Genomic DNA, 27,100 nt, shown 5'->3' with positions numbered 1-27,100 from the left:
TAAGAGTATCACTGTGGCTTTGTCTTTATGAATCTTCTCCAGGACTCTGAACATGAGAGGAACTGGAGGAAATGCGTATAGGAGAGGTCCCTTCCAGGATTGGTGAAAGGCGTCTGCCAGAGATCCGTGCCCGATGCCTGCTCTGGAGCAATACTGATGGTACCTTCTGTTTGTGCTGGAGACAAAGAGATCTATTTCTGGTAAGCCCCATAGATTAAATATAGGGTGAAGGTATCTGGGGTGTATCTCCCAGTTGTGATCTGGTGTGAAATGTCTGCTCATTTGGTCTGCCATCACATTGTCTACTCCTGGTAGATATGAGGCTATTAGTGTGACACCCTTCCATATGCACCAATTCCATAAGCGAACTGCCTAGGTACATAGGGAATGTGATTGAGAGCCCCCCTGACAATTGATATAATATATTGTTGATACATTGTCGGTTAAAATTCTGACTACTCTGCTAGTGATGCGTGTTTCAAAATGTTTGCATGCATTGAAAACAGCTTTGAGCTCTGAAAGGTTGATGTGGTAAGTTGTCTGTTCGGTGGACCATCTTCCCTGGGCTGACATTGTGCCCATGTGTGCCCCTCATCCAATGAGGGATGCATCTGTGGTAATATGTATCAAAGGTTGGTCTTGGTAGAAAGGTATGCTTGCAAGAAGATTTCTTGGATCGTTCCACCATATAAGGGACTGAAGTATGTGCTGTGGAGGAGTTACCCGCTTGTGTACTTGCCCTTTTTGATGGGAGTAAACCGTGGTGATCCAGTGTTGTAGACAGCGAAAATGTAGGCGTATGTGAGAGACCACATATGTAGTAGCAGCCATGTGGCCCATTAGTTGAAGGCATGTGAGCATAGGGACCATGGGACTCACTGTGATAGTGGTAATAAGGTCCTGGATTGCTTGAAATCTTTGGTTGAGTAAGTACTCTCTTTCTGTCAGAGCATCTAGTCGAGCACCTATAAATTCTGTATTTTGTGGAGGTGACCGAGTCGACTTCTGTATATTGAGGAGCAGGCCTAAAAGCTTGAATACTCGTTTTGTTGTAGATATCATACGAAGCATTTCTTTTTCTGATGTGCCTTTGACAAGGCAGTCATCGAGATAAGGAAATATGATGATGTGATGTCTGCGTAGATACGCTGCCACAACTGCCAGGATCTTCGAGAAGACTCTGGGAGCCAAGGAAAGACCAAACGGAAGTACTTGGTATTGGTAATGTTCTAGTCCTACCGTAAAGTGGAGGAAGCGTTTGTGTGCTGGGTGACTCGTTATATGGAAATACGCATCCTGCAGGTTTGAGGGCTGCTAACCAGTCTCCTTTGTTTAATGCTGGGCTTATAGTCGCGAGGGTAATCATTTTGAATCTTTGCTTGCAAAGGTGACGATTCAGCTGTGCAGGTCCATGATAGGCCTCCATCCTCCCGATTTCTTTGGGGTAAGGAAGTACAGTAAACTTCCGATAATCCGGCACCTTTAGGACCCAGGGGGTGCCGGATTATCAGATATGCCGGACTATCGGAAGGGGGGGTTATGAGGGGCCTGGGGTGGGGTAGGGGGGATGCCACTCCTGACCCCTCATAGACCCCCCTTCTGATAGTCCGGCTCTGCCCCAGGAGTCCCCGATTCAGCTGCTGGTCAGTTTCAGCAGCAGCTGAATCAGGGAAGCCATGCACAGAGTAGCTCCAATTGTCCGGCTGCCCAGAGCACGTCTGGGTTCCCAATGGTGCTGGACCATCAGGAGTGCTGGAGCATTGGATGCCGGACCAATGGAGTTTTACTGTAATATGAATAAAATCCTCTGCTCCGGAATTCCTCGGGGATGATTTCTATTGCCCCGAGGTTGAGGAGACATTGAACCTCTTGTCTGAGAAGGCTCTCGCGAGAGGGGTCCCTGAAAAGGGACGAGGAAGGTGGGGAGATTGGAAGTAGTTTGGTAAAAGGTATGGTATACCCTACAGTGACTATCTCAATGACCCATCGGTCTGATGTAATGGCCTTCCACCGGTGTTGAAAGGGTTTCAGGCAGTGATGGAAAAGTGGACCGGCGTGTGATGACTGGTGAGAGATGGAAAGATCTTGCGGGCCCTTGACCAACAAGTCAAACCTGCTGCTTGCCATTCTGACTGGTGACAGTGCGGTTGGTCAGTTAGTACTTACGTTGTGGTCTCTGTCTGGTTCTGGACTGGTCAAAGCTTCGTTGGTGATATCTCTGGTACTGTAAGTCCTTGTTCCTCTGGTATGGGGTGTTCCGTTTGCGACGATAGGGAGTTGTGTACATTCCTAGCATCCGTAAAGTTATCCTTGAGTCCTTACTAGAATGCAGGACGTCATCAGTCTTTTCAGTGAAAAGCTTTAATTTGTCAAAGGGAAGGTCCTCTACCTTTGACTGTAACTCCCTGGGAACTCTAGCTGATTATAGCCATGATGCTCTTCTCATTACGATGGACGTGGACGTGACTCTAGCTGCTGTATCAGCGACGTCCAAGGCTATTTGTAGTGATGTTCTGGAAGCATCATAGCCTTCCTGGACAATCGCTTTTAGTATTGGCCTCTTTGATTCTGGCAGATGTTCCATGAGGGTGGATAATTTTGAATAATTGTCAAAGTTGCAATTAGACAAAATTGCAGCATAACTGGCCATTCTGAAAAGGAGTGTGGCAGAAGAATAGAGTTTCCTACCAAATAGGTCCATACATTTGTTGTCCCTGTCATTGGTATTTTTATTTTGAGGTGGTTTGGATTGGTTTTGAGCAGCATCGACAACCAATGAGTTGGGCTGTGGATATGCAAATAAGAAGTCAGTACCTTTGTGGGGAACAAAGTACCTCTTGTCAGCCCTCTTGTTAGTGGGTACAGAGGCAGGAGTCTGCTACATCTTATCCACTGACTCCATAATAGCCTTGTCGATTGGTATAGTGATCCTACCCCTCACGGAGGGTTGCAAATTTTTGAGGAGCCTATGTTGTTTTTGTGGCACTTCTGATAATTGAATATCCTGTGATGCAGCAACCCTTTTGAATAAATCCTGGAATTGCCTAAGATCATCAGGTGGGTATTGGTCGCCAAGTTCAACCGCTTTATCCAGAGATGATGAGGATTGATCCGTCAGAGAGAGGTCAGGTGGTTGTTCTTCTGCTTCCAAGAGGTGTGTCTCTTCCGATTCTGAGTACTGTGTTGTGGATTGTGGTCCTGGGGATGTCGGTGGCACTTGTTGACTCTGGTCCTGCTTGAGAGAAGTTGAAGGCAGTGGACCTCTGGAATAAGACTGGCTATGTGTATAGTGGTCCCTATGGTGATGATTACTCTGGACAGAGTCTTCTCTGGAGTACCATCGGTGGTGAACTGGGCTGTAGCGACTGTATGGTGAGGAGTGTCTAGAAGAGACTATAACTGTAACATATTCACTGTTGTCTGTAGGGCGAAGGTGGAGGACAGTAGGATGCATAGGCCCTGTACGATGAAGATGAATGGTCGTATCTGGATCTATATATTTCATGTCAAGGTGTCCTATCCCTGTCCTCTCTAGACAAGTATGGTGAATGAGATGGAGAGGATGGTGTTGGAGAAAAGGATAAGGATTTTGGGCTTAATTGTGCCTAAGGGACCGACTTGTGAGATACCTTCCTAAGAACTGGAGGTGTTGGAGGGCTGTAAGGAGGTGACAAACGGCCCATAGATCATGTGGGAGATGATGGCGGGACTGATCCTTCCTGTGCCAATGGTGCTGGTGCCAAATCAGACTGTGCGGTGCAGGCAGTGCCGAGGTAGCCGGTGCCGGGTGTGCCTGTGTCACTGGTGCCGGTTCTGCGCTAGGCACTGACGGGGGTGGCGCCTGTTCCGCTGGTGCCAGGACAGTTAGTGCCAATGGGTTCTTTGGTGCTGCCACGGATGTTGCCAATAGCGATGGCACCAATTTATTTGGCACGGTCACCGGCAGTGCCGAGCAACGGGCCATTACGGCGGTTGGTGGCACCGGGGCCAGTTTTTGCTGGGATTGCTGTGTTGAGTCTGGTTTTGACAACTCTGCTGGTTATAAGGCTTTGTCAAATAATATCATTGTAAGCCTCACCTTCCTATCCCGCCGTGCCCTCACAGTAAGTTTGGCGCAATGGGCACACTTCTGCGGGATATGTGCCTCACCTAGGCACCTGATGCACTCCGCGTGGCTGTCTGAGGCAGACATGGCGTCTTTACAAGTGACATACTTCTTAAAACCTGGAGAGCTGGGCACTCTTAGGGTGTGTCTAAACTACATGGCTCCATCAATGGAGCCATGTAGATTAGGCTGATCAGCAGAGGGAAATGAAGCCGCAATTTAAATAATCGTGGCTTCATTTAAATTTAAATGGCTGCCACGCTCTGCCGACCAGCTGATGATCAGCTGTTTGTTGGCAGATCGGGACAGTCTGGATGCGCTGCAGTCGACAAGGAAGCCTTTGTCGACTGGCGCAGGTAAACCTAGTTTCACGAGGCATATCTGCGCCGTCAACAAAGGCTTCCTTGTCGACCACGGTGGGTCCAGACTGCCCCGGTCTGACAACAAACAGCTGATCATCAGCTGGTCAGCAGAGTGCGGCAGCCATTTAAATTTAAATGAAGCCGCGATTATTTAAATCACGGCTTCATTTCCCTCTGCCGATCAGCCTAATCTACATGGCTCCATCGATGGAGCCATGTAGTTTAGACACACCCTTAGAAATTAGTCCAACTAAGAATATAAATTTCCTTTTTTTTTAAACAAACTGTAACAAACTATCTATGGATAACTAACTGACTAACTATGAACTATAAACAAACAAACAACAATGAAACTTCTCTTTTGACTCCTGACCGAAATCTGTGAGGAGACGAGCTTGCTCAATCTGCGACCGCGGGTGGCAAAGAAGGAACTGGCGGAAGCCAGACTGCGAGAGAGATCAAAAGGCGCGAACGGCCTGAAGCGCAAGCTGCGCATGTGCGGTATGGCTGATGACTGCTCATCAAAACTCTGAGCTCCGGCGCCGGGACGAGCCCGACACCAACAGCGCTGAAACTGACCAGCAGCGGCTGAATCAGGATGCCTGGGGCAGAGCAGCTGGGGTGCTGCCGGGTTGGTCCAGTAGCGCCGAGGAGCGGCGCTGCGGGACCAACCCGGTAGCGCCCCAGCTGCTCAACCACAGGCGTCGGCGAGAAAAGCCTGGTCTGCTGGGAGGGGGGGGCGCACTAGCTGCGCCCCCCCCCCCCCCAGCAGACCAGGGAGACGCGGAGCAGCTTTTCTCACCCCGGAGGACGCGGGCGGTGGGACCGCGGCGCGTCTGGGCGGTCCCGCTGCCTGCGTCCTCCGGGGCAAGAAAAGCCCCGTTCGTAAGTACGGATCCGACATAAGTCGGATCCGCGTAACCCGGGGACTGCCTGTAGTGGAAGAAAATAGTCACAACCATATATACCAAAGGATACAATTAAAAAAAATGAACATGTATGAAAAGGACAAATCAAATTTCGGAACAGAAGGGGGATGCGTGGGGGGGGGAAGTAAATGTCTGTGAGCTAATGGTATTAGAGGTGATAATTGGGGAGGCTATCTTTGTAATGGGTAAGATAGCCGGAGTCTTTGTTGAGTCCTCCATGTAGAGTGTTGAATTTTAGCAAGAATGACAGTTCAGAGGATTCCCTTTCAAGTGCAGATTTAAAAGGCTTCTGAAGCAGGATGCAGGTAATTAAATCGTTGAGACAGTGTTCTTTCTGGTTGAAATGGCAAGAAACTGTTTTTTCTTTGTGATCTTATTGATAAACTAGGCAAATATAACTTAGATAGGGCCATGATAAGGTGGGTGAATAATTGGCTGGATAACCGTAGTCAGAGAGTTGTTGTTAACGGTGCTAAATCCTGCTGGAAAGGGATAACAAGTGGAGTTCCTCAAGGGTCTGTTTTGGGACCCGTACTGTTCAATATCTTCATCAATGATGTAGATATTGGGATAGAGAGTACGCTTATTAAGTTTGCAGATGATACCAAACTGGGTGGGGTTGCAACTTCTTTGGAGGATAGGGACATAATTCAAAATGACCTTAGCAAGTTAGAGAAATGGTCAGAGGTAAACAGGATGAAGTTTAATAGAGAAATGCAAAGTGCTCCACTTAGGAAGGAACAATCAGTTCCATACATACAAGATGGGAAGCGACTGTCTAGGAAGGAGCATGGCGGAAAGGGATCTAGGGGTCATAGTGGACCACAAGTTGAATATGAGTCAACAGTGTGATGCTGTTGCAAAAAAAGCAAATATGATTCTAGGTTGTATCAACAGGTGTGTTGTAAGCAAAACTCATGAAGTCATTCTGCCGCTCTACTCTGCACTAGTTAGGCCTCAACTGGAGTACTGTGTCCAGTTCTGGGTGCCACATTTCAAGAAAGATGTGGAGAAATTGGAAAGGGTACAGAGAAAAGCGACAAGAATGATTAAAGGTCTGGAGAACATGACCTATGAAGCCAGGCTTCATGAACTGGGCTTGTTTAGTTTGGAAAAAAGAAGATTAAGGGGGGACATGATAGCGGTTTTCAAATATCTAAAAGGGTGTCACAAGGAGGAAGGAGAAAATTTGTTCCTCTTGGTTTCTGAGGACAGAACAAGGAGTAATGGCTTAAAGTGCAGCAAGGGAGGTTTAGATTGGACATTAGGAAAAAATTCCTAACTGTCAGGGTGGTCAAATACTGGAATAAATTGCCAAGGAAGGTGGTGGAATCTCCCTCTCTGGAGATATTTAAGAACAGGTTAGATAGACATCTGTCAGGGATGGTGTAGACGGAGCTTGGTCCTGCCTTGAGGGTGGGGGGCTGGACTCGATGACCTCTCGAGGTCCCTTCCAGTCCTATGATTCTATGATCTGTTTTGTGGGCATTGATCCTTTGGCAAAGTGTCTGAGACGTTTGTCCAATGTACAAAGCAGACGGACACTTTCGGCACATGAAAGCATAAATTATATTTCTGGATGCGCAGGAATATGTGTTCTTGATCTTATAACTCACTTGGTTAGGTCCAATAATGGTATCAGCAGAGTGAATATATGGACAAAGCAGGCAACAGGGTTTGTTGCAAGGGAAGGTACCAGGGTTGGTATTAGTGTGATATGTCCTGTGGTTGTTGGTAAGAATCATCTTGAGGTTAGGTGGTTGTCTATAGGAGACTATGGGTCTGTCTCCCAGAGCTTCTTGGAGTTTAGTATCCTGTTCCAGTATAGGCTGTAGTTTATTGATAATGTGTTGGACCGGTTTAAGTTGGGGGCTGTAGGTGATGACAAGTGGTGTTCTATTGTTGGTTTTCTTGGGTCTGTCTTGAAGTAGATGGTTTCTAGGTATTCGTCTGGCTCTTTCAATTTGCTTTTTTATTTCTCCGGGTGGGTAGTTGAGGTTTATAAATGCTTGGTAGAGATAAGGGAGTTATTCACCTCGTGCAGTAATGAGTGTTCTTCGAGATGTGTGTCCCCGTGGGTGCTCCACTGTAGGTGAAGGGTCGCCCTGAGCCTCAGATCAGAGCTTTGTATAGCAGTTTCCCCTGTTGAGCCACGCATGCCCAGGAGGCGTCTCGAGCCATTCCCGCCTCCTGAGGAGCGAGGCTCAACCCCCTTCCTTTCAGTTCCTCGTCTCCGCCCAAGTAATTTCGACTCCAAGCAGAGGGGAGGCAGGGAGGGTCGTGGAGCACCCATGGGGACACGCATCTCGAAGAACACTCGTTACTGCACAAGGTAACTCCCTTTTCTTCTTCGAGTAGTGTCCCCGTGGGTGCTCCACTGTAGGTGACTACAAAGCAGTATCCAGTATATGGCTGGAGGGAGCCGGAGTCAATGTTTGGCAGTTGTGGAGAGCACTGCCGTGGCAACTGCTGAGTCACTCTTAAGTTGTGGAAGAATAGCGTAATGTTTAGCAAAGGTATGATCTGAAGACCATGTTGCTGCCCGGTAAATGTCTCTTAAGGGGACATTGCCCAGAAAGGCTGTAGAAGCAGCCGTGGCTCGAGTAGAATGCGCTCATGGTGGGTGTAGCAGCGGTCTATTGCCCAGAGAGTGGCACTTAATTATGCATGTCGATATCCACTTTGAGATTCGTTGAGATGATATTGGTGTCCCTTTGGATCATTCAGCAATGGAGATAAAAAGTCTTTCAGATTTACGAAATGGTTTTGTTCTTTCTAGGAAGAAGGCCAGAGTCCTCTGGATGTCCAGAGTGTGCAGGCTGGCATCTGTCTGCGAAGAATGCGGTTTTGGGAAAAAGGTAGGTAACACGATCGGTTCGTGGAGATGGAATTCTGTACAGACCTTTGGCAAAAATGTGGGGTGGGGTCTAAGTATGACCCTATCTTTTGTGAAAACTGTGTAAGGAGGGTCTGACATTAATGCTCCGAGTTCACTCACCCTCCTGACGGAGGTGATGGCTAAGAGGAAACAGACCTTCATAAAAAGGAAAGGAAGTGGTACTGTTGCCAGTGGCTCAAAGGGAGGTCTGGTGAGGCAATTCAAAACAAGATTTAGGTCCCACAAAGGGGGTGGGGCCCTATGTGGTGGGTACACATTCTGGAGTCCCTTGAGGAATCTTTTTGTAATACGATGGTTAAAAATGGAGAAGCCATCTACTGACGTATGAAATACTGCTATTGCAGAGAGGTGTACTCTTAGGGAGGAGATTGACAGTCCTGATGCTTTAAGGTCCAGAATGTAGTCTAGGATGGTATCTAGTGGTGAGGCACGGGGCTCCACTTTGGCTCGCTGACACCAGTGTCAGAAACGTGTCCATTTCTGTTGGTAAATTTTCCGAGTAGACTGTCTCCTGCTGTGGAGGAGGACGTCTTTTACTCGCTGGGAGCAGCGATTTTCTACCTCCGAGAACCAGAGAGAAGCCATGCCTGAAGATGCAGGGTATTGAGTTGTGGATGCAATATCCTGCCGTCGTCCTGAGATAGTAGGTCTATCCGGTACGATAGTGGGTAGGGAGGCTGGACCCCTAGCCTGTGAAGGTATGGGTACCAGGTTTGGCGAGACCATGATGGTGCAATCAGGATGACTAGGGCTTTGTCTCTCAGGATCTTGTGCAGGACTCTTGGGATGAGCGGTATGGGAGGAAAGGCGTAGTGTAGGGGGGCTGTCCATTTGATTAGGAAGGCATCCCCCAGAGAGTGTTTGCCAAGTGACACACGTGAGCAGAACTGGGGACATTTGGTGTTCTGGGTAGAAGCAAAGAGGTCTATCAATGGCCATCCCCACTGGTGGAAAATTGAGTTCGTCACCTCCGTATGTAACTCCCATTCGTGGTCCGAGGTGAAGTTTCGGCTGAGGGAGTCCGCTTTGATATTGTTCACTCCAGGCAAATAGGATGCTATAAGGGTGACTTGGTTGCGGATGCACAAGTTCCACAGGCGAATAGCCTCCGCGCATAAGGAGCGGGAGCGGGAGCGGGAGTGGGCTCCACCCTGTCTGTTTATGTAGAACATCGTGCAGATGTTGTCCGTTAGGATGCGGACTGTGTGATTGGCGATGTCGGAGGCAAAGTGTGCACAGGCATTCCTTACTGTCCTCAGTTCGAGGAGATTGATATGTAAGAGTGTCTCGTTTGGGGACCACCTGCCTTGAACTTCGTGACCGTCCATATGTGCTCCCCAGCCAAACAGGGAAGCATCTGTGGTGATTTGGATAGTGGGTTCGGTTTGTTGGAATGGAACCCCCGTCAGAAGATTGTTTAGCACTGTCCACCATCGTAAGGATGCCAGCACGTCTGGTGGGATAGTAACCATTTTGTTTCGAGGGTGTCGTGATGGGATATAAACAGTTGCAATCCAGAGCTGAAAACATCGAAAGTGCAGACGAGCATGGTGGACTACATAGGTGGTGGAAGCCATGTGCCCCATTAGTCGGAGGCATGTAAATACCGTGGTGGTAGGAACTGTAAGTATCCCGTTTATAATTTCTTGCATAGTTGCAAAACGTTGCTGAGGTAGGTATGCCCGGGCTGTAACTGAGTCCAGGCGTGCGCCAATGAACTCTATGTCTTGAACCGGGTGCAGAGTTGACTTGTCTTGGTTGATTAGAAGGCCTAGACGACTGAGGAGGGTCGTGGTCGTATGTATCATAGAGGCCATTTCGGCGTACGAGGATCCCTTTAGAAGGCAGTCATCTAGATAGGGAAATATGATGACGTTTTGTCATCTGAGATACGCCGTTATGACTGCCAGTACCTTCGAAAATACCCTCGTAGCTGTTGAGAGACCGAAGGGAAGAACCTTGTACTGGAAGTGGTCTGGTCCCAACGTGAAGCGTAGGTAGCGTCTGTGGGAGGGGTGGATGGTTACATGGAAATAGGCATCTTGGAGGTCGAGGGCTGCAAACCAGTCCCCTTGATCTAGCGCAGGAATGATTGTGGAGAGTGTGACCATCTTGAAATGCTATTTCTTGAGAAACTTGTTCAGTTTGCAAAGGTCCAATATAGGTCTCCAACCCCCTGTTCGTTTTTCAGTTAAGAAATAGTTCGAGTAAAACCCTCTCCCGTGGAACTCTCGGGGTACCCTTTCTACAGCTCCAATGAGGAGGAGTCGATCGATTTCTTGTTTTAGAAGAGTTTCGTGAGAGTGGTCCCTGAAGAGGGACGGGATAGGGGGAAGGGTAGGGGGGATAGAGGTAAATGGGATGGTATAGCCCACTCGAATTATCTCTAAAACCCAGCGGTCCAATGTTATGGATTCCCATTGAGGAAGGAATGGCCGCAAACGGTGGGTAAATAGATGGCCATGTTGAACTTGTGGTAGATCGTAAGAAAGGTGTTGCAGGCCCTCGACCAAATCTTCAAATTTGTTGTTTAGATGGTTGGGTAGTTGGTGGGCGGGCCTGGTTGGGGCGCCTTCTGGGACCTCGTTGCCTTGGTCTAGTGTCTTCATAGGGCCTCTGTGGTCAATTGTATTGCCCATATCGGTATCGGTTGTATGAGTTATATGGGGTGTATCGTCCACGTTTATAGGGCGGCTTGTACATGCCCAACGTGCGAAATGTGGACTTAGAATTTTTGCTGTTATGGAGCATTTCGTCCGTAGTAGCTGCAAATAGCTTTTTCTTGTCGAATGGCAAATCTTCCACTTTAGGCTGGAGTTCGCGGGGAACTCCTGACGACTGGAGCCAAGAAGCTCTACGCATGACCACCGCTGTAGCTGTAATTCGGGCTGCGATGTCAGCAACATCCATTGCGGTTTGGAGAGCAGTGCGGGCAATCATATGGCCCTCATGAACTATTGCTTTCAAGATGGATCTTTTGGACTCAGGGAGATGTGGCACCAGTTCTCCCAGTTTCGAGTAATTGTCAAAGTCATGATTTGCTAAAAGAGCGGAGTAGTTCGATATTCTGAGTTGTAGAGTATACCTTCTTGCCAAAAGAGTCCAACTTTTTGTGGTCCTTGTCTGCGTTGCCCAACTTGTATTGTGGGAGCTTTGCACGTTGTTGTGCTGAGTCTACGACTAATGAATTAGGTTGTGGGTGTGTGAAGAGAAAGTCGTTGTCTTTTGATGGGACAAAGTACTTCCTGTCGATTCTCTTATTAGTTGGTTGAATGGATGCAGGTGTTTTCCAGAGGTCTTCCGAGGTCTCCATTATTGCCTCGTCTATAGGCATGGCAATCTTGCTATGTAATGTAGGATGGAGATTTTTTAGCAATTGGTACTGTTTCTTCTGGACCTCTTGCAGGGAAACATTCTGGCTTGTCACTACCCTCTTGAATAGTTCCTGGAACTGTTTTAGATCATCAATTGGTGCAGAATCTGATGGTACTATGGCTTCATTTGATTGTGTATCGGGAGCATCAGAATGTGTGACATTTATTGAATGAATGTCTGATTCATTGTCAGAGATTTGGTCCGCCTCTTCATCCGAAAGAGTTGCTGGAGGTAGGGGCTGCGGCCGAGATGAGCTTCTCCAGGATGGAGTGGAGTGAGTTGGGGAGCGTCGTCCACATGGCTCCCAGTGTTCCCAGGGTCCCCATTGTGGTGGATAAGGTGGGGGTGGGTAAGACCAGTATGGGTGCCATGGGTTCTGTTGTGGTGGAGCCTTGTAATGATGGGAGCGAGACTGCCTAGGTGATGCGTGTCTCGAGGAATAAGACGTGTGGTGGTCATCCTCAGGAAGAGGAGGATCTTGGCCGGATAAGAGTGACGTAGACCTGGGAGGGGATAGCCTTGATGGGGACCTCCCAGGTGAGTAAGATGTGGAAGGCAGGCACTGATAGTAAAGGCTGCTGTGTGAGTCAGTTTCCTGCTGAGGCTGATCCCTAGCAGTCTCATCTGGCTGCCTGTCTGGTTGTGCTGGCAGCGTTAGTGCAGCATCATGCTGCTTAGTTGAGCTGGTGCCGGGCGCTTAGCAGGCTGTAATTTGCTCTGCTGCGGTGCCGTGGCTTTAGTCGGCACCGCAGCTTTAAGCTGTGCTGCGGCTTTCGGCGCCACCGGAGCTTGAGGCAGCGTCGGGGCTGGAAGCGGTGCCGCGGTTTGAAGCGGCAATGTGGTTTGCTTCGGCGCCGGCTTTTCTTGCCTTGCCGGCTGTTTGGAGCGCTCCCGGGGCCGCTCAGCTGTAGCACGCCCCGATGCCGGTGCGGAGTGGGAGGATCGCCCCGAAGCCTTCGTCGCAGGGGTCCTCCCGCTCTGGTGTGCCTCTCCTCCATGTTTTGGAGAGGAAAAGGCTGGTAGGGAGCGGGATGGTGAGGGTCTGCCCCTCGGCTCACTCCTGGAGGGTGGGAGAGGCTCTTGTCGCGTTGCCGCCTGTTCCCCAGCGGGCTGTAAATCATTTTCAAATAAAATCATTCTTAGGCGGAGCTCTCGGTCCTTCCTGGCTCTCGCCGTGAGTGAATTGCAATGAGTGCAGCTGTGGGGAGAGTGAGATTCCCCCAAACAGCGAATGCACTTTGAATGCCCATCTGAAGCCAGCATAGGATCCCGGCATTGGTCGCATTTTTTAAAGCCCGAGGAGCCGGACATGGCCAGTTCTCTCCTCTTTGAGCTTGTTCTATGTATTTATTTGGCTGTTACTGTTGTTTTCGTCTGTCTCCGTGTGTTGTTTTTTTTTTTTAAACTCTTTTCTTTCTTTCCTGTGTTGAACAGCTGTGAGTCCCGGTTTGAAGCAGGTTCAAGCCCCCCAAGGGGGGATTTAGGTAAATGTATTCTTCTTGTTTCTAGGTTTTTTGTTTTTTTTTGAAAGAAACAGGAAAGCTAACTTGGAATAACAGGGGAAAAGAACTATGACTAAACTGGGGAGAGGAGAGTAGTCAGAGAGTCTGACAGGGAGCTCCTGTTTGCTCCGACAAAGCCCTGGCTGGGTTGACTTAGTTGGGATTGGTCCTGCCTTGGACAGGGGGCTGGACTTGATGACCTCCTGAGGTCTCTTCCAGCTCTATGATTCTATGATAATGAATGAGAGCACACTTAATTTTACAAAAAACTTATGGCTTGCTATGCTATTTATATCACCTGAATCCAAAATGCATTTCCAGTAGAAATCTTCTGCTAAACAGAGAACTTCCAAGGACCTAACTGCCATTTCTGTCCTTGAAGGGTCTTCACACTGTAACATCTCTGTTGGAAAAGTAAAACATTTTTTAAACCTTGTCATTTCACAAAAATACAACTACCACTGAATGTGATCTTCAAAATCTGCTTGACCTTAAACATAACATGCCTTTTCAGTTATCGTTTTTAATAGGTTTTATCATAAGGCAGGGCCGGATTAAGGTTATGAGTGGTAAGGAAGGGCCTAAATATGAATTACATACTGAAAAAAAATACTGAAGTCATCAAACATTAATCTATATACATATTTATGTAAAATTAACACTTTTATTCTACTCTCACTACACTCAAACAATTTTTTCTCAGATTAGCTGCGGCAAAGTCATGAATAATGTCATCATAGTTCAAAGACCTGACAATTTCCTTCTCTATGCTCAAGAGGGACAAAGCACTGAGATTCTTTTGAGTCATGGTGGATCGGAGGACATTTTGGAAACTTGTTGGAGGAGAAAAGGAACGTTGTCCACTATAGTTAGTGATTGTCAGTGACAAATACCGCTATAATGCAGTTTCAACATTTGGGAAACATTCTGTCACATTGGATTCAATGATAACTCAATACATACAAATAGAGAAGCTTTCATGATCTTTTCTCTCTGTATCTGAGAGGGATATGAATCCAACAAATTGAAGAAATTATTTAGTAAAATCTAACTGGGAGATCATCTGGGTACTTCCGACACAAATGTTTAAAAACACCCTGGGCCCTGTGTGGGGACTCTGGCTACCTCATGTGGTTTTTAGTTAATGTGGGAGCTAGAGCACCAGGGAGATCTACTACAGTGTCCTATCTATAGCCAGCAGCCTAAATGCATTTCCTCTCTATTCATTAACTCTTCCACAATTAGAATAATAGAATCATAGGACTAGAAGGGACCTCTAGAGGTTATCTAGTTCAGTCCCCTGCACTTTCAGGTTTTGAATGAGTAAGACAAAACTGAGCTATCCCCTGTTGTGTTCTCTGATCCCTTTACAAAGAGACTTCATTGAAAATCAGCATTTCAAAAGAACCATCAGGTTTGGATGGGGTAGAATGAAGAATCAAGCAGATAGCAGACACACTTTTCCCCCCACTCCTCCTTTTCTTTCCTTTTCTTCCCTCCTTCTCTCCCCACCCCCCTTATTTATTCTTGGATCTGGACTTCTAATACTCCAGTCATCTGAAGAAGTGGTATCATAATACCATTTATACATTTTGTTAGTCTTTAAGGTGCTACTAGACTATTTGTTGTTTTAAAATTTTTTCCTGTTACAGATTAACTTGGCTACCCCGATGAAGATTATAATTGAAGATAGCCTTTTATTTTATGGATCAGAATTTAACTTACAATTTAATTTAGAGAGTCCACAGCTGACATAGGCCTGGTCCTGTAATCAATCTGTATGGGCAGAACATTGTGGCAACATGTAGTCTTTCTGAAAACAGTGAGATGCCCGAGGACACAAGAATTCACTGTGTGCATTTCATAGCAAGATCAGGATTATAAAGTGGCCTTAAAAACCAAATGATAGCCAAAGAGCTTTGTAATGCAAACTAAGACAGAGATGGGGACTAATTTTCGAAGCATCCATGTAAAAGGTATACCTGGAACATTTTTTCTTTGCATCCTAAGTGAATAAAAGCACACGTAAGTACCTAGTCATTTACATGCACAATAAGTGCAGGTGTATTATTATCGATAAAACCAATGGTTTTGAAAATGAGGCTGTAAAGTTGCAATTTTAAAATAACAATTTGCTGGGTACATTTTAATAATAAAGAAGTTGGAAATGTCTTTGTGAATTAAATGCAAAGCTCCTTGTGTTACAAACATTTATATATGTGAATAATTTTAAACACTTTAGTAGTTCCATTGAGTCCCATAGGATTACTCACATGGGTAAAATTAAGCACCACTGGTTAAAATGTATCATGAACAGACTTTTTATTTGAGTGAGAATGTACATGCTTACCTACAAGAGTATTCCAAACTGGAAGATCTGGATTATCTAGCACTATTAAATGCTTAAGAATTTCTGTGTGGAAGTACAGTACTGCTAAATGGATTATATTATTTCCTTCACTGTCAGTTTTCTTCCAGTTAGCACCAAGAGAAAACAAATACTGAAGAGTGTCTAATGCTCCAGATGTGGCAGCAAGCAGTAGAGGAGTAGAATGATATCTGGAACGCAGAAACATATTGTGGTATATAAACAAGTTTATTTAATATACTATATATACTTGTTCATATTTTATTGAAAAATAATCCCACTGTGAATAGGGGGGTCATCTTATGAACAGGTTCTTCCTGCGGCTTGAGAAGCAACACAGGCTGAAGGACTTGCTGGCTGCCGGCTGAGCTAAGAGGCGTGAAAGCTGCAGGCATGGAGCATCTCAGCCCCCATTGGCTGGGAACAACAAACAGCAGTCAATGGGAGCTGAGAGGCTCCGTGTCTGCAGACAGCACATCCCTCAGCCAGTGCTGACACTGACGAGCTGAGACTGGAAGTCTGTACTCTGGAGTTGGATTATAAACAGGTCAGTGACTTTTACCATTTTTTCTTATGAAGGAAGGCTGAAAGAATTGGGTTTGTTTAGTTTAGAAAAGAGAGGGGGGACATGATAGCAGTTTTCAGGTATCTAAAAGGGTGTCGTAAGGAGGAGAGAGAAAACTTGTTCATCTTGGCCTCTGAGGATAGAACAAGAAACAATTGGCTTAAAGTGCAGAAAAGGAGGTTTAGGTTGAACATTAGGAAAAAGTTCCTAACTGTCAGGGTAGTCAAACACTGGAATAAATTGCCCAGGGAGGTTGTGGAATCCCCATCTCTGGAGATATTTAAGAGTAGGTTAGATGGTCTAGACAGTGTTTGGTCCTGCCATGGGGGCAGGGGACTGGACTTGATGACCTCTCAAGATCCCTTCCAGTCCTAGTATTCTATGATTCTATGGCTCTCTGAAAGTCTGGGGGGTCGGTTTATAAACGAAGTTATTTCAGTTGACTATAAACTGTTGTTTCAGAAATGGAATCCATGAAGATGTGACTGCATAAGCTCTCTGTTCAAATGCATAGGCCTTCGTTTTACAGTTTCTGCTTGTTTGATTTTTAATTGTTCATTTCACCTCTGGCTTAACTGAGGCTCCATTAGGGCCAATAGGCCATATCCAAATTCTACTCAAGTCATGCATTGGGTCCTTCATTTCTTACAGTTCATTGGTAGATAACTGTACAGTATTGTGACTGAATTATGCTAAGAATGCATCTTCAAGATTTCAGCTTTTCTTCCTCACAAGAAATTTTTTATGCTACAGCCTAAATATGTTTCAGGACTCTGAGTGGCCAATTCTGACTTCATACAGAAATGGAGTGGGATCTGAGTGGGATCTGCACAATTCATAGGAAGGTAAAATTAGGTCCTGAATTTCTATTCCTTCACCCATCCAGAGTATAGGAGCATCATTAGCAACAGAAATTCAAAATCTCGAGTATGGTAATATTGAAGTTGTAAGCCTAGAGACAGTGGGACTTCATCCCAATGAACATAACTCTTATTAAAGTCAATTAAAGTCAACTCTTATTAAAGTCTAATTAAAGATCCATGTAAGGACATATATATGAGCATATAAATACTGTTATTTTATTCTTCATTCTGGAAGGATTAATTCTTTCTCCATTATGGGGCTTTATTTGTATGTCAAGACAGGAATCTGTGGCTTTACACATTGCATCATATACAGGCAGTCCCCGACTTACGCGGATCCGACTTATGTCGGATCCGCACTTACGAACGGGGCTTTCTCGCCCCGGAGTTCGAGGTAGCGGATTGCTACCTGCGAGCTCCGGGGGAGAAAGCCCCGTTCGTAAGCTGCTCGGGTGCCCCATGTCTGCTGGAGACCGTCTCCAGCAGACCAGGGGCACCGGGCGGGTTCCCGCGCTTCTGAGGCTTTGCTGGGGACCACAGGCACCAGGACTGAAGCCACAGCCGCGGGGGGGTCCCGTGCCTCTGAGACTTTGCCAGAGCAAAGCCTCAGAGGTGCGGCACCCCGCTGCCGCTGCGGCTCTGCTCCCGGTGTCCCTGGTCTGCTGGGGGGGGGGCTAGTGTGCCCCCCCCCCAGCAGACCAGGCTTTTTTTTTGGACCCTGGGGCAGAGCAGCTGGGGCGCTGCCGATTGGCTGAATCAGGACGCCTGGGGCAGAGCAGCTGGGGTGCTGCTGGGTTGGTCCAGTAGCGCCGAGGAGCGGTGCTACTGGAGCAACCCAGCAGCACCCCAGCTGCTCTGCCCCAGGCGTCCCCAAGTCAGCCGCTGCTGAAACTGACCAGCACTGACTACAGGAAGCCCGAGGCAGAGTTGCTCTGCCCCAGGCTTCCTGGAATCAGCGCTGATCAGTTTCAGCAGCAGCTGACTTGGGGACGCCTGGGGTTCTTAAGTTGAATCTGTATGTAAGTCAGAACTGGCGGTCAGTTCCAGCAGCGGCTGAATCTGGACGCCAGTTCCGACTTACATACAGATTCAACTTAAGAACAAACCTACAGTCCCTATCTTGTACGTAACCCGGGGACTGCCTGTAAATGAAACCAATCTTCACAGTGATAAAAGTTTTAGTGACTTACTTAGCTGTTGTTTCAGTCTCTAGAAGATCTGGATCTTTTCTACAGAGAACCTTGATACAGGAAATGTTGTCATAGAATGCAGCAAAATGTATAGCCATCCATCCTCGATCATCAGTTAATTTATAATCTGCCTTAAAGGCCAGAAGACAATTAAGTGCTTCAATGGATCCACACTGAGATGCCAGGTGTAAAGCAGTAGGACCTAAAGCTAATAAATATATACAAAAAGCTGACATCATGGGCATACTTTTCTAAGCGATGCACCTAAGTTGCGGCTGCAAAAATACAATTTAAAATCTCCTCATAACTATTTGCCAGTTTTATCAGCACTGTTTTCATGCCATTCTGATCACAGAACTAGCTATTCATCTCCATTATGTCTTGGTTTAATATCAAATTGATGCTTTCATAATAAAAGTAAAATCTTTGAGTACATCAAGAGATTTACAGCTAAAGAAATCTGAAGTTATAACTTCAGTACTAATATAGCATTCTATAAATTTCAAAACAAAACAAACAAACAAACATCCTGCATTACATACCATGAAAGTAATTGGAAAATCTTATAGCTTCCAAAGCCTTGGACAGACTGAAACAGTATTGAAATACATTTGTTAAGTATTAATTCCTTAGTTATAATAAAATATTTCATTTCTCTGCTCCTTATCTGCAGTCTTTCACATCTCCACATGCTACATTGGTAAAGTTAATAAAAGCAATATTTGATTTCTTTACTCCTCACCAGTTTTTTCCCCAGAGCTCTCCCTTTCCTGCATATTTGATTTTCCTGAAAGTGAAAATATTTAACATAATCAGATACAATGGCACTACTGTGAAAGCATGGCAGACACAGTACTGCTACAGGTAATATCACAGACCCACCATCTTCAGACTGGTCTATGCAATGTGGGCCCTATACATGCATAGGTTACTTCAATAGGGATGCTGTGGACATGTGGGCTACGTCTACACTGGCATGATTTTCCGGAAATGCTTTTAACAGAAAAGTTCTCCGTTAAAAGCATTTTTGGAAAAGAGCGTCTAGATTGGCAGGACGCTTTTCCGCAAAAGCACTTTTTGCGGAAAAGCGTCCGTCGCCAATCTAGACGCGCTTTTCCGCAAAAAAGCCCCGATCGCCATTTTCGAGATTGGGGCTTTTTTGCGGAAAAGAAATCTCTGCTGTCTACACTGGCCCTTTTGCGCAAGTCTTTCGGAAAAAGACTTTTGCCCGAACGGGAGCAGCATAGTATTTCCGCAAAAAGCACTGATTTCTTACAGTAAGAAGTCAGTGCTTTTGCGGAAATTCAAGCGGCCAGTGTAGACAGCTGGCAAGATTTTCCGGAAAAGCTGCTGATTTTCCAGAAAAACTGGCCAGTCTAGACACAGCCGTGGAGTCTAATGAAGGATTGGGGTCATAGTAAACTTTTTTTCTAGAACTGATGCTGAGCTGTGTTCCACTGAAAGCAAAAGTTTATACAGTAGTACAGTGCATGAAAGTCCCATGAAAGTACAGATTGTAGTGAGGTGGCATACAGACAACTACATAGGCTGGAGAATTTCCCATACCCAGAGATTGCACAGCAAGGGTCTGGGGTTTAGAATTGAGATTTTAGAATTATGAGCAACTACAGTAGCACACACTAGGAGATATGTTCCACTCCAGCAGAGAAGGCATGGTCCCCTAATGCTCCTAACTATCAGTTCCTTTGCCAAGTAAAAAGTAAAGGATTAAAAGATGCACTTAACTGGAGTTCAAACCACTTATAATAATATGTTTTAAGGGGGAATGTATCAAGGAATAACATGAACATAAGAACATAAGAACGGCCGTTCTGGGTCAGAACAAAGGTCCATCTAGTCCAGTAGCCTGTCTGCCGACAGTGGCCAGCACCAGGTGCCCCAGAGAGTGTGGACTGAAGACAATGATCAAGCAATTTGTCTCCTGCCATCCTTCTCCAGCCTTTGACAAACAGAGGCCAGGGACACCAATTCTATCCCCTGGCTAATAGCCTTTTATGGACCTAACCTCCATGAAATTATGTAGCTTCTCTTTAAACTCTGTTATAGTCAATATGAACAGTAGTCAGGACGTGATCAGTTCCAGATAAGACCTATAAAAACAGAACTTATCCATTATTTAATTAATGAATTTCCAGTTGTAACTAGATAAATGTCTGCACTCATCTCCCTTTCCTTAAAGAAATGAAACATAAAGGGCTATTCAGCTTCTTAACCTGAAACATTCATTGAACTGTTTGAGATCACTGATATCAAGACATTTCTCTGAAAAATGTAAAGTGAAGTCAGACAACTGACTATTTAAAAGGCTTGACTATGTTAGTAAAGATCATTTGGACTACTTTGGCTTTGGATTTCAAAGCAAAGCAATTATTCACTTAAAATTGAAACACCAAGCTGTGGAGGAGAATTAGCTATCTTCTATATATTCCTAAACACAGCAAATGAGAAGCTAATGAACTCTTAAAAATGAAATCTATACCCAGACTGAAGGTGTGGAAGATAGGAAGTGCTAACAAGTGAAATGTAGAATTTTCCAGTACAGATCCTATAGATTTCCTCTAAGATTTTCATGATACCCCAGTGACAGTAATCATGAGACATCACTCATTGGGACTGCCTTCTAGTGGCTGAAACTTAATTTACTACTGATGACTCTTTTAAGTAGAACTTTGAACAAGTCTTCCAAGTATGCTTTCTACATGCACCCATCTCCACTCAGCTTACTCTATCTTTTACACCAAAATCCTAATATATTTACTCAAAGTTCATGGCTTCAACATAGGTTTTGCTCCAGTGAAAGCTGAGGAGGGACAAGGCTTGGAAGTAGATTCTACCCCGTAAATGGCAAAAAAATGCCAAATCTTCTCTTTATTGAGATAAACTAAATATGAACAAAAATACTAAAAGGTCTCATAATATTTAATTTATTACTTACCAGCTCTGTCCCCTTTAGTCTCACCCTTCTGTGAACGTCTTCCTAAGATAAAAAATATATTTATGATAATTAGCTACAGTCTACAATTGTATACTGGAGATACTCTAATTCTATATAATTTAACAATATGGCTATGTCTACACTGGCAGCTTCTTGCACAAGAACTCTGTTGCAGGAGAGTTCTTGTGCAAAAACTCTTCCACAAGAGAGCGTCTACACTGGCATGTGCTTTTGCGCAAGAAAGCTCTGATGGCCATTTTAATGATAGGGGCTTCTTGCGCAAAAAATTAATGTTGCCTGTCTACACTGGCCTCTTCTGGAAGAGCTCTTGCGCAAGAGGGCTTTTTCCTGAGAGGGAGTGTCAGAGTTCTCATGCAAGAAGCCCTGATTTTCTACAGTACAACGTCAGTTTACTTGCGCAAGAACGCACGGCCAATGTAGACAGGTGGCATGTTTTTGCACAAGAGCGGCCGTTTTCGCGCAAGAATGGGCCAGTGTAGACACAGCCTATTTGTATACATGATACATCAAAATGAAATCTTAAAAGGCTCCAGTATGGCAATAATTTAAAGAACATAAAAAGCTCTAAAAGCACAGGCTGATAATCACGAAAATATTGACATTTATAAAATTGATTGTACAGCACATTTTGTCCTATACTGTATGTTGCAGAAAGAAAAAAAAAGAATGGTCACAGAGAAGAGTTATAATATTTCTAGGGAGGAAACTTTAATGTTGCCCATAAATTCTCTGGAGTCCATACTCCCCAACCCGTTATTTGAGTGTAAAGGAATTTGTTCCCACTTTCCTTCCCACCATGGTAGAAGTTGGGGATCCAGTGGTAAATTCATCATCATTTAGAGTCTTTATAGCTATATTGCATATCTTTCTCAAAAAACATATGATTCAACCTTAGTTTGTGAACTTGATAGTTTTCCCTGATGTAATAAGGAAAAATAATTCTGTCTACTGTAGGAATTACTAAGTGAAATGTGTTATGCAAGTACTCAGACTAGACAATCATAGTGTTTTAAAACTCTGTGTATTTACTGTCCCACAGATATTGGACATCTGCTAGATACAAAGGCCACTCACATGAAAGATACTTTCCTTTTTACTGGCACATGGGTTGCCTAGGGAGGTGTGGGAATCTCCATCTTCAGAGGTTTTTAAGGCCAGGCTTCACAAAGCCCTGGTGAAAATTATTTAGGTGGGGTCAGTCCTGCTTTGAGCAGGGGGTTGGACTAGATGACTTCCTGAGATTTCTTCCAACCCTAATCTCCTGTGATTCCTTAGCACGTTGGCCCTTGCAGTACTTAACAAAAGAAACAGTGCACCCAAATGGGCTACCCCAACTGCCAACATCCAGAAGTGCCCAAAGGTGCAGATTCCACAGACCAGTGAGTTGATGTGAATTCAAGCTGCAATAATTTGCACTGCAGTACTCCACAGGTTTTGAAGAGAATGAGAATGAATGGCCTTCCTAGCTTCACAAATCTGGATCTTTGTGAAACTGCTGCAGAGAGGATTCTACAGGGTTTAGAAACAAGGAACATTCCACTTTTCTGGTATTTCCTCCTTCCATGACTACCTCCATCAGAGAATTTCTGCTCCCCTCTGTTGATGGAAGTGACAGGGAACATGGGGCCACAAAATCATAGCTTCTCAACATATTATATTATATTATATTATATTATATTATATTATATTATATTATATTATATTATATTATATTATATTATATTATATTATATTATATTATATTATATATACCTGGGTTATAGTGAACATTGCGCCTCTGATTGATATTCAAATGAGATTTAATCATCTGATAGATAATTGGCACACGGTTGTGTATAGAAGCATGATGGAGAAGAGCATAACCATATTCATCTACAACACTGAGACTGGAAGTAGATGTTTTACGACAAAAAGTATGGAAGATAGCAGCTAGTCCTCTTTCAGCAGCAGACTTCATACCATAAGGTAAACTCTAAATCCATTTAAACAGAATAATAGACAGCATGTCAAAGAGGAATAAAACATTTACTAGAAAAGGAGGTACTGGAAAGAGGCAATCTCCAATTCTTAAACTGTGGATCTACCATAGGGTTGCCAGATGGTTTCAACAAAAATACCGGACACACTTGACATTACATTACAATCTACATTGCATCTTATTTAGAAAATACCAGACATTTATATTTTCTATTTACATTTTCACAATTTGTTTCCCGAGCAGAAAGCTCAAATACTGGACTGTCCAGATCAAAACCGGACACCTGGCAACCCTAATCTATCCTGAGGACCAGATCTTTAGCAGACATAAACCCACTTAACTCTTTTGCCTTCAGTAAATGTATCAATTTATACCAAATTAAGAGCTGGACCCTGAAAATTACTATGTAAAATGGCAGCATACTACTCAATGGATCTGCCTCTTGTGGATTCAAAATCACATCTACTTACTTGAGACTAAAACAACATTTTATTACATTTTACTCCTGTTTATGCTGCAGCATCAGCTATGTATGGTAGCAGAGCGAGCTGATTTCTATTCTATTGATAATTCATAGAGCAATCATCCGAATTACAAGTGCATAGTCAAATTTTTGTCCTTTGTTATACTGGTTTAATGTTATTAAAGAGAATTGGGTTGCTCAAGTATAAACAAGAATAGAATGTGAGGATAGAGAGATGTTACTGAAGCCAAAATTTTTCCTGCAGAATCATCACTGGGGATGTGCATAAGCTTCAAAGAATACAGCTTCACTTTTAGATTCCAGGTGGAATCTGCACTACTAGCAGTTATAAAAAAATCATTATTTTACTTGTAAATTGTGCAAATTTATTCAAGAATCATTGAAACACATTAAACATAAAGCCATTTTTAGAGTTACTTTCCAGAGTATAAATATTTTTAAGAAAAACAATTATACAATAAGTAAAATACCTTGCATTTAATAGCTTTCTTATAACCAAATCTTTTCTTGAATTGCTCCAGTGACTGGATATCAGTTAATGGAAGCCTTTTAGGCTTGAGTGTGCTTATTATTTCATTTATAGCAACCCACCATGGGGTTTTATATAGCTGCTGATAAAAAGTTTCCAATTCAATGGCGATCACATAGTATCTGTAACAAAAACAACAACAAAAAATGTTAAAAGGAAACATTTTAGCTCCTTTGTGTACTTTATGCATTTATATATAAAATCAAAACACATAGGCAGGCCCTAAAATGATATATGTTGTCTGACTAACTTTAAAGCTATTGGAGCTACACCACTTTACACCAAATGAGGATTTGTCTCTGTGTCTTTACATACAAAAATATTTAAAATTTACTGTCATTGACTAAATATATAAACAAATATATATTTTTGGTAAAATATATAAACAAAAATCATTATTGTTAGGGCTGTCGATAAATTGCAGTTTTCTCACAGGATTAACTAAAAAAAAATCAATCGAGATTAATCACACTGTTAAACAACAGAATATCAACTGAAATGTATTAAATAGTTTTGGATTTTTTCTACATTTTCAAATATATTGATTTCTAGTACAACACAGGATACAAAATATACAGTGCTCACAGGGGCAAATGGTGAGGAAAGACATGGGGGGACACCAGCCACATGCCCGTTCACTACCACCCTGGGGAAGGGCCAGATAACTTCCCCTACCTCGGGCCTCATCTCTCCCTGTCCCTGCTCTGCCTCCACCCCACCCCTACTCTACTTCAGACCACCTCACCCTCTTCCCTCAAGACCCTTCCCCAAGAGATGCGGCGTGGGAGAGTAGCGGGGCAGGGAGTTCAGCGCTGGTAGTGGATCCCCATCCCTACTTTCACTGGCAGTGATGGGGAAAATGGAGCAATGTGGCCCCACCTTACTCTGCCTTCTCCAGCCACATCACTCTACTTCCCAAGCAATCCACCCTCTCCTTTGAGCAATGCAGCCGAGAGAGCAGAATGAGGTGGGGCCACTTTGTTTCATTTCCCTTGTTGCTGCTGGTGAGTGCGGGGAGAGGGCAGACTCCTGCTGCAAGTGCCAGGTCCACTGCAGATGCCCTGGAACTCCAGCCTCACTGGGGCTACATCTACACTGCAGGGTTTTTGCGCAAGAAGTCTTTTGCGGAAGAATTCTTGTGCAAAAACTTCTTCCTCAAAAATGCGTCCACACCTCAAAGTGCATCACTTTTGCGATGTGGTTTTGCACAAGAGAGCGTCCACACTGCATGGACAGTCTTGCGCAAGAAAGCTCTGATTGCCATTAAAAGAATGGCCATCAGAGCACCTGTCCTTTTTTGTATAGGCTCTTTTTGTGCAAGAAACCCCTGCGAAGCGTCCACACATGCCTTCTTGTGTAAGAGTTGTAGCTCAAAAAGGAGTTATTCCTTGTAGAAGGAGGTATACCTACACTATAAAAAGCCCTCTGTTCTGTCGATTGTCTGTAGATTTTCTTGCACAAAAGCGCGCTTGAGGTGTGGATGCTCTGCAGATTTTTGCACAAAAACCTTGTAGTGTAGACGTAGCCTGGCTGCTAGCTCCGAGTGCTCATTTTATATTATTTTGATTATAAATATTTGCACTATAAAAGTGATACAGCAAGAGATACAGCATTTTGTCACCTCGTACAAGTACTGAAACGCAATCTCTTTATCATGAAAGTGCAAGTTGCAAATGTAGAATTTTTTTGTTATATAATTTCACACAGAAACAAAACAATGTAAAACTTTAGAGCAAGGGGAGGGCAATACTTTTTGATGAGGAACCTGTGATGGACCCTCCCTCCATGTTTTATTAAATGAACTCATGGACATGAATATACATAACTCAAAGGTGGTTTCAGTGAATTATTTCATGTAACCCATCGATCTTCATGTCATGATCCGCTGGTTCTGTTTATCTTACTCTGTTGTATGTACCATTTGTGTGTGGAAAATTAGACATATGGAGTAGGGAATACTTTGTGGGTTTCAAACATGTGAATGAGAGACATGGAGGGTGTTACTTCAGTCCTTCAGTCTGAGTAGTGGTTGGTAGGAAGGGGCCTCAATTCTTTAACAAAAAGAATAGGAGAAAAGCGGCCTAGGTCTTTTGGTTGGGCTGCACTTGAAGGAAGGAGCCTGAGACCCCAGGGTGGGGAAGAGAGCCCTGGTTTAGAGTGGCAGCTGGAAAAGAGGTTTTAGGGTGAGTTTAAGTTTGTACTGAGGTTTCAGTGGAGAATTAGCGAAGCGGTTTTGTTTCTTTTGATTATTTGTAACCTAGTTTGCTCTGCCTGCTTTCTCTTATTACTACTTAAATCCTACTGCTTCAACTTAATAAAATCATTTTTATTTTCTGTCAAACCCAGTGTAAGTGATTGTTACCTGGGGGGGAGGGAGGAGATAACCAGTGTGCACATTCCCCCTTTCATTGCGAAAGGGGGCTTACCTAATTCTTTGAGGTTTGATACCATCTGGGGATTGCTCTCTCAGGAGGCTGGGCCCTAAACTGCACTCTCCTTGGACTTGGAGTGGTTCAGTGTCAGTACTGCTTCTCGGTGGGGCCAGGGACCTTAGCTCAGGGCCTTGGCTGCAGGAGACCAGCGGAGCTGGCCCAGCAGGACCGGGCGGTGAGGAGCCCCAGAGAGCAGGAAGGCGAGTGGCAGTGGCCGTGTCAGCACCCCGAGGGGTCATCTGTGACCGCACTCCGTCACAGAACCACTCCACAATTTTGGTAAGTGGTCAAGGGCCACACTTTTCTATAGAGAGGGTGCTGGGTCTGGGACGGAGGTTAGGTGTAGAAAGGAGCTCAGGGTAGAGGACTTGGAATGCAGGATTGCATGGGGGGGGGGGTCTAAGCGAGAATTGTGCCGCACTGCTCCCTCCCCTGGAAAAATCTTTCAACTCACATTTGTCAGTTTCTGACCAATAGGAATTGAGAGGTTTTGCTGAGGACGGTGGCAGCACACAAAGCCTTCCCCCGCTCCTACTTCCCCC

At 44.7% G+C, this 27,100-nt stretch overlaps 1 protein-coding gene across 2 annotated transcripts in view; it reads right to left on the bottom strand.

Annotated features, from left to right (window-relative positions):
* Positions 1-27,100, bottom strand: part of ANKAR (ankyrin and armadillo repeat containing) — a 94,961-nt gene that overhangs the window by 55,568 nt on the left and 12,293 nt on the right. For both annotated transcript variants that reach the window (XM_025179856.3, XM_025179859.3), the window contains exons 6-12: positions 24,068-24,248; positions 22,888-23,107; positions 21,115-21,156; positions 18,901-18,945; positions 18,159-18,366; positions 15,523-15,731; positions 13,471-13,575 (exon numbers count right to left, since the gene is read on the bottom strand). In XM_025179856.3, the coding sequence (XP_025035641.3) occupies positions 13,471-13,575; positions 15,523-15,731; positions 18,159-18,366; positions 18,901-18,945; positions 21,115-21,156; positions 22,888-23,107; positions 24,068-24,248 (1,010 nt within the window). The remainder of the gene's footprint in view (positions 1-13,470; positions 13,576-15,522; positions 15,732-18,158; positions 18,367-18,900; positions 18,946-21,114; positions 21,157-22,887; positions 23,108-24,067; positions 24,249-27,100) is intronic.

Source organism: Pelodiscus sinensis, chromosome 7 (genome assembly GCF_052426305.1).
Source record: "Pelodiscus sinensis isolate ZL-2025 chromosome 7, ASM5242630v1, whole genome shotgun sequence".
Classification (NCBI taxonomy): Eukaryota; Metazoa; Chordata; order Testudines; family Trionychidae; genus Pelodiscus; species Pelodiscus sinensis.
This window is presented reverse-complemented; position numbering and strand designations above follow the sequence as displayed.